The sequence below is a fragment of the Tupaia chinensis genome, unplaced genomic scaffold, assembly GCF_000334495.1.
Source record: "Tupaia chinensis unplaced genomic scaffold, TupChi_1.0 Scaffold000387_1, whole genome shotgun sequence".
In the NCBI taxonomy this organism is placed as follows: domain Eukaryota; kingdom Metazoa; phylum Chordata; class Mammalia; order Scandentia; family Tupaiidae; genus Tupaia; species Tupaia belangeri.
This window is the reverse complement of record NW_006159889.1, coordinates 1076238-1083898: the sequence shown is the minus strand read 5'-3', so window position 1 is coordinate 1083898 and position 7661 is coordinate 1076238. Positions and strand designations below refer to the sequence as shown.

The 7661-nt window shown below is 56.1% G+C and overlaps 1 protein-coding gene across 1 annotated transcript in view; it reads right to left on the bottom strand.

Annotated features, from left to right (window-relative positions):
- SZT2 (SZT2 subunit of KICSTOR complex) overlaps positions 1 to 7661 on the bottom strand; it is a 60718-nt gene that overhangs the window by 24256 nt on the left and 28801 nt on the right. The window contains 21 exon segments of the mRNA XM_014589860.2: positions 198 to 383; positions 583 to 646; positions 751 to 858; positions 1033 to 1174; positions 1339 to 1626; positions 1730 to 1808; positions 1963 to 2055; positions 2206 to 2347; positions 3200 to 3446; positions 3570 to 3685; positions 3965 to 4169; positions 4251 to 4415; positions 4511 to 4634; positions 4871 to 4965; positions 5116 to 5286; positions 5481 to 5594; positions 5709 to 5823; positions 6020 to 6188; positions 6711 to 6805; positions 7017 to 7095; positions 7482 to 7661. Coding sequence (XP_014445346.1) covers positions 198 to 383; positions 583 to 646; positions 751 to 858; positions 1033 to 1174; positions 1339 to 1626; positions 1730 to 1808; positions 1963 to 2055; positions 2206 to 2347; positions 3200 to 3446; positions 3570 to 3685; positions 3965 to 4169; positions 4251 to 4415; positions 4511 to 4634; positions 4871 to 4965; positions 5116 to 5286; positions 5481 to 5594; positions 5709 to 5823; positions 6020 to 6188; positions 6711 to 6805; positions 7017 to 7095; positions 7482 to 7661 — 2977 coding nt within the window.

Below are 7661 nucleotides of genomic sequence, written 5' to 3'. Positions count from 1 at the left end.
CAGCAGGTCCAGGGACAAGCCTGGAGGCAGGATTTCTTTCCACTTAGCTAGGCTTCCAGGCACAGGAGTAAGGGACAGATGATATGGCAGGAGATGTAGTTCTAGGGACTCAAACTAAGAAGGCCTTCTAGTCCTGTGCCTGGGATCCAGAGAAGGTGGGCCCCAGGTGACCATGTGGCATTCTGAGGACAACGTACCTCTTTGAACTGTGTGAGGGAACGCTCTGGCCCAAACACGAAGCTCAGCGGCAGAGTCTGTCGAAGGCAGGTGGAGCGTCCAGGAGAGCTATGGATGTGGGCGGCTGCACGGTGCAGGGCAGGGCTCTGGGGGATGCCCCCTCTTCGGAGTGCGCCCACCATCTCATCTTCCAACAACCAGCGGATCTACAATCAGAGCAATCCAGGAAGTGGCAAAGAGCGCCTCCCTTGCTTACTGGGGCATTACGTTGCGCAATTCCAGACTGACGGATGCTAGAAGATCCTCTGCTTCACAGACCGAGGGAGGCCTCGCTTCAGGCCCAGGATAGAGGCGTTGGCCTGTGTTGGAAGTTATCACCTAGGTTGGGAGAGGGAAGGCCCTCACCTCACTCATGGTGGTCTCGATAGCCAGTCTGTGGGGCATGGCCAAATTGGATAGTCCTGGGTGCCTAAATGGAAGAAAGGTTTAGACACTGGGTTTTCCAAAAAAAAAAAAGGAAAAAAAAAAGAAACTAAGAGAAGTAAGAACCCTGAGAAGGAGGCAAAGAAGTACCTCTCTTCTTCTGGGGGTGGCAGTGGGGGTCCTAGGCCATCGTCTGACCGTAAAGATGACGGCTGCCCTGGGGATCGCGGGAATGAAGCACTGCTCTCGGATGTTGACCTTAACAGGGTGAGAGAAAAAGTCAAAGGGCAGGAGCTACTATCTTCTCCGAGTCTTCTCGTCACTCCTTTTTTGGCCTCAAGGTCTCCTTAGTCCCCAAGTTCTCTAAATTCCTTTAGCAGGCCCCATACCCCAGGAAGGCCCCAGGTCCCCCCACCAAACTTGCTGCCACACCGGTGGTGCTGAGGGTCCGAGGCAGGGGGGAGCTCCACTTCCAGGGGCAAGGTCAGTACAAAGACGTCCAGGGTGACACTGAGGTCCCTCAGGAGAACTCGGCCTCCAACAGGGGAACCCTCCAGACTGGAAAGCACCTGGCCTGGGAGAGGGGAAGAGTTAGGGGTTGCTGGGGGTCCTGAAACAAGCACAGATTCCAAGCTCTAAGTGCTAAAGAGTTATACCCTGAGGCTCTCTTCTACCTCCAAATAGGCAAGCAGGCTGTACGGGGACCTTAGGCTTTCCCTTGGGCTCCCCGAAACTCACCTAGGCAGGTGGGCAGGCTGCACACAGGTACTGAGTTATGCTGCCCTCGCAGTCGCACAGAGCATGTGAGGTGCAGGAAGAGTGGTGGCAGGTCATGCATCTCGGGCCCAGTGGGCGAGTCGCCTCCCAAGATACTGAAGGAGTCTTCATCAGGGTTCACAGTGTCTGCATCTGACAGCGACGCAGAGTCGAGTCCAGCTGGCCCCAGGTCTGGCTCACGGCTCTCACGGTATTCCACCTCCAGTTCTGGGTCACTCTCAGTGACCACACAGCAGGCGGATGTGTCTCCTAGAGGTGCACGTCACATGGTCAATGGGAGAAGTTGGCAGTGGAGGTCCCTGAATCCTGGCTTGAAGTAGCCTTCCACACCTTGACCTGCTTGTCTACACACCTTCTTCTCCCATGAACTCAGCCTCTGAGAACTCCAGGTCACTGACTTTTCTGTCTACTGTGTCCCGCAGACCCTCATCCTGGGCAAAAGAAAGACACAGCTCGATCCAAGGCAGGACAAAGGCCACATCTAGGCTTTAGGGAACAGATATTCAAGAGGATCCCGGTGGGATGAGTGGGGACTCTGGGGCAACAGGTTGGGAGCATAAGGGAGTAAGGAAGAAAGCCACTCACTTCTCGCCTGCTGGATGGAGGACAATAAAAAAAGTAGTGGGGGTTGGAGGGTACTGTGCGGAAGTGGAGACGACTGATCTCCAGGAACTTCTCCTGTAGTGGAGTTTAAAAGGAGGTATCATGTCGGCACCCTTCCAGACAGCACTGCCCCTTACCCCAGAACAGGACACGTACACACCTCCAGCCCAGGAGAGAGGACTGTCCCCTGCACAGGCGGGACTCTCCCTCTGCCAAGCTTCTCACCTGGATGAGGGTCTGAAGGGCATCATGTGCCTCTCCTCTGAGCTGGCAGACGTCTGTCAGAGAGATCTCCAGGCCAGGGTCTGCACTGCCAGGGACCCGGGTGCTCTGGAACTCGGGCTCGCTGAGGTCCTCGGTCTCTATGCTGATTGGTCAGGTGGGGTGGGGGTGTGGAAGTGTTAAGAACCACTGTGTCCTAAGGGAGCCTGCTTCCCAGCTGGGGGCAGCACATACCTGCTTCTTTGTCTAGGAAGGTGCTTAGCACCTTGGCAAGGGTAGCAAAAGAGGTGAGGAGAACCAACATACCTGCTTTGGCTCTAGCCCCCATATTTATTTCTTTTTCCCTCTCTTTTTAAAAAGAATTATTTAATCTTATTTATTATTATTATTTTTTTTTCAATTTGCTAGAGTTCATACGCTATGAAAGAGAGAGCGAGCAAGCTGCCAGGTCTGGGACTCAAACTGTGGCTGGCCATGTGGGAGTCCAGGGCCTTAACCACCATGCCTCCTGCTGGCGCCCCATGTTCATATTTCTTAACAGCTGAGAACTTCTGTGCCACACAGTAAGGTTGGCTCTCGGTTTTATAACTTAGATAACTGGGTGGAGGGTCAATGGAGAAGAGAGTCTGACCCCTATGAACCTCACAGATTAACTGGGAGATTACTACTGTTGCATGAATGTCATTAGAACATGTCTCTACTTTCAGTATTGGCAACTGGGCACTCCCGCTCCCTGACCCAGCTCATCTGGTGACTCCACACAGAAGCGGGGGGGGGGGGGGGGAGAGAGCCTGGGGGGGGGGCTGTGGGAGAGAGCCTGGGTGGGGGAGGGCAGACTGCCAAATGGGAAAGCAAAGCCTGTGTGGGAGGCAGGCAACTTGAGACAAAGCGCACTCAGCTAGGTACTCAGGTCCCACCTTACACAACCACTGCCTTGGACCTGTGCGCAGGGACCCAATCTGCGTGCCCCCTTAGACCTTTTAAGTACAATCCTAACCTGGACTCAGAAGCTAGGACAGCACGTTCCCGAGGCTCGGGGCCCTCCTCGATGCTGCTGCTGAAAGGCCCAGGGCTGAGGGGACCAGGACTTGGAGGTGCATGAGGCAAACTCCAAGTGTGGCCACACAGTGCAAGCAGAAATGGGGTGATGTCTACTTCTTGTAGGAGTTCCTCACAAGCATCCACTGCTGTCAGCAAGTCCTGGGAGGGCACACTCTGCGCTTGCTGCAAGGTCCGGAACAGCCCTGGTGGAAGTAAGCAGGGCCATGAGGGTTGGCTCAGGAACAGCCTCTCCAGACCCCGCCCCGTGATACCTGAATCTGTGCCCCCAGAGTCCCGCTCCTCCCTCGCACGGCCCTTCTGCTCACCACGGACGTAGCATCGCTGTGCGTGCTCCTGCAGCAAGGCACAGTGGTTGGCCGCCTCCTTGTACCTGGGCTCCATCCAGGCTGAGGATGAAGAGGGGAGGTCGAGGAACGGAGTCCTAGGAGTGGAAGGGAAAGCTCCCCTAAGTGATGCCTCAGCCTTATCAGCCACCCACACACCAAAGGGTCACCCACAGACTCTTAGTAGATGTATTTATAGCCCAGAAAGTTCAACTGATTTGCTGAGGGAAGCCAGCCAAGGGGCTGGCAGCACGTGGCTGGGAAGCCAAGCTCCTGCCACCGACCTCAGCCTACCTATGTATGCCCACTTGTGAGTACCCAAGCTCTGGCTGGAGGCCATGGTCAGGGGAGGACAGGTCAACACTGAAGGCACCCACCTGAAGATGAGGTCTCGGGGCACCTGGGGGGGTTGCAGGCCAATCATTTGCTCCTTCAATGCTTCTAGAGAACAGCTATGGATGTAGACAGGACACCGGGTTCGGGGTCCGTCTGTCCCCTCTGTCGGGGGAGCCTGACGCCCAGCATAAGCCTGTAAGTCCCGACGGAAGGGTGGGCTCAGCTCTCCTTGACTCTGGACGTTGTCTGTGGGGAAACATGTCACATGTCTTTGCTCTATTTGTTTCCCATTGCCATTCTTGCTTAACTGAGAGTTAGCAGTCTTACCACCAGCTGGAGTTACACTGAGGATGGGGACTTGGGGCTTCGTAGCCTTGACCCCACTTCCTCCTAGATCTTTCAAGCTGGAGCCCCCACTCCAATCTCCAGACTTAGGCTTTGTCTCCTCCTGAGAGGGTCCTTCCAGGCCATAGGCGGCCAGACGCTGGACGTCTGAAGAGGAAGAGAGACCCAGATCAGAGCTGCCTAGCGAACTGGTGAGGGAGTTAGGGGCTTTGATCTTAGTGAGGCAGGTCAGCAGTTGGTACCTGAGAAGGTAGCTGGGAGAAAAGTCAAGAACACATGCTGGGGGGTCACAAGCCTTGCATAGCAGCGCCACTGAGGGGTCTGGGCAGAGATGAGAGGCTGCAGGGTTCCAGGAAGACCTAAGCTCTGTAAGAGAGAAACAGAAATCAGAGCAATAACGGGGATGTTTGACGCATGGTCCTTCCTCCACCTGAGAGCTGACTCATCTTAGGTACAGCCTACCAGGTCCAGGACAAAGGAAAACGACAGTGCTCTGTCACTAGCAGAGGCATTTAGGATCAAGGGGGACAGGGAGCTCGAGGACGAATATGCAGTGATAAAAGGAGGTAGGGAAGGGCTCGGGGAGAGGAATCAGTGCTGACCCCAGTAATAAGAGCTGAGTCTCCAGTGGCCTGGGCGTTGCCAACTGCTTGATCCCTCAGGGTCCCATGGCTCCCTGACAGTGGCCCCTCTGCACCTACAATGGTGATGGAGACAGAAGGCAGGGCCAGCAGAGAGATGGGTCTCTGAGTCAAAAAGAGGTGGAGGCAGGGGAAGGCTCCAACTCAGAGACACAAGATGCTCTTGAGTAGGGAAGAAGGCATTCAGAGAAAAGTGGGGTGCTCACCTGGACCCCGGCAGGTCCGCCGCAGCACCTCGCTCAAGAAGGCAGCCTGGTCAGCGGGGGTCAGCGGGATCTCCCGGTCACTCAGTTCCTGCCCCAGGCAGCTGTGCAGCAGGCACAGCACCAGGTCGTTGGCGGGACAGGGCCCCTCGGCGAGAGGGACACCCTCTGGCTCTGCCCGACACACACTCTGCTCAGCACTGAGAGCCTCCTGCTGCCCAGTGCCCGGTTCAGCCCTACCCAGCAATGCCCCTGCGTCAGCCTCACAGCCTCTTCCTGCCCCCATCATTCTCTGCTCTCCAGCCACTAAGACTCCCAGGCTTGCTGGCCCTCTGGGGATGGGGTGAGTAGGTATGAAGTTCACCCACCTCTGGAAAGCAGAAGCAAGAACATCTGGAGCTGCTGGCACTGTGGCAGCAATCCCATTAGGTCAAAGTGGAAAGGGATCTCATGGACACAGCTATCTCCTCCCTGGTCCAAGCCTAGGACAGTGGGAAGGAAGACAGGACACACGGTGAGACCAGGATCACCTGTAGAGGCTGCCTTCTCCCTGCTCATTTCCCTGCTCCACCCACTGGGCAACCTTCCCCACTGACCATCAGAGACCCTTGGCTCTGGGGGCAGAGGACCCCACTCCTTGCTCTGGCACAGCTGTATCAGGTACTCAAAGCTCAACATGGAGCCAATGCAGGCAGCATCCCGTGGGTGGAGCTAGGTGAGAAATGTCAGTGGTCAGGAGGCGACCCCCACCTCTGGCCCAGGATACCCCAGTTCTCAAGGAGGCCCAGTCAGTCAGACATTCAGAATGCAGGATCTGAAGGACCAGGAAGACCCCAGCTGTGGTACTCCAAAAGAGCTGGCACCCCAACCTGGGAAGAGGTTGGGACACTGTTCTGAGGTCACTCACAGCTTGAGGGATCTCAGAGTACGTCAAATCCTGGAGGTGCTTCCAACTTTCAGGACCAGGTCCTACTCGCCCATACTGTGGCTCCACCCACACCTCGGTGACCAGATTGAGCTCCGAGTCTCCATCCAGGGCCTCAACCTCCACATCGTTGTCATCGTCTGTTGAGAAGCTGAAAGAGGAAACACTCTGAGGTAGGGGAGAGAGTCCACGGCACAACGTTGCAGCAGGACATGCACCTAGGGGACAGGAAGGAGATAGGCACGGAGGGCAGCCACAAGTGACACATGGCCTTTCCAACTAGTGTCCACCTCGTGGTGCATCTAAAACAGCACCCTGGGGACCTGCAGACTGCGTAGTGGTTACGTGGCTGGACTTGCATGTAATCATTGTGGTTCTGGTCTCGGACTCGGCGCCTTAGAATTCACACCAGGCGCATGTGCATGTGTGCCCAAAATCCCAAGAGGAGGATGGAGGAAAAGGGATTGCATGGCCATCCCACTTGGGGGGTGATTTCTTGCTTTCTGTCTCTCTGGAGAGCACACGTGCCCTAAGGCAAAACAAAACAAAACAAAACCCAGCACCCTCTACCTCAACTCTGAAATGATCATCTCAGGGATGGACCAGGCTATGGGGCTAGCAGGAAAAGAGGGAATTCTGTAGAGAGGTGGCTCTCAGAGGGGTCCGGTCTCACCTGTCTTTGGTGGAGGTGGAGTGTGGGGGGAAGAGAATGTACTGGACAACACATGTGTGCTTCTCTTCAGCTGTAGCCTGCCCTGGTGGCTCATTCTGTGGGTGAAATGAGACATCCTGGGCAAATGCAGAGATCTGGACCTACCTCACTCTGGCCTTCGAACCTCGACCCATCCCAGGACCTCATCACGTCACCCTATGACTGCCCACATGGTCCCTGAGAGGCAGGGTTCACAGCAGTCTCAACCCAGCCCAGAGGGATTATGATGGGCCTCAGAGGGAAGGCACCCTGAGGGACGGCACACACCTGAACAGGAAGCTCCAGGACCATGTTGATGATTCCTTCTCCACTGCAGGCGAAGTGGAACCCTTCAGAGAGTCGGACTCTGAGGCCCCATAAAGATAGAGGGCGGGCCAGGTTCAAATAGAGAAGAGACACCAGACTGTAATGTGACCGCCCCACCGCCTTACACACCCACCTCCCCGTAGCCATCAAGCCCCGCCTTACACACCCAGCTCCCAGTAGCCATCAAGGTAGCCTAGTCTGCTGATGCCCTGCTCAAACAATTGGTTGTTCGGGCTGTAACAGGTCCCACTGGAACCAGAGACCAAAATACGTAGTGGGAAGGGCCGTGGCATGTGCTGCCCTAGACCCAAGCCTGGTGCTTGCAGGGGGGAAGGTGTCTGGTTTAGGCTTTCTGCCAGTGTCCAAACCCAGAGTCTACACTGCTCTCTCCCTGTCACAAGAGGCCTGGTGGGCTTGGTGACATACTCAGTGAGGATGGAGAGAAGCTGAGCGATGGCGCTGAGAGGCAGTGCGGGGGCCAGTCCTGATGGGACACTCCAGAGCCAGCGCTGATGGTAGAGGTAGCGGGACAGTGACGCCAAGCTAGAAGAGGCTGAGCGGCCTGACACCAAGGGCAGGGGCCCTGGTGGTTCCAGTGTCAGCAGG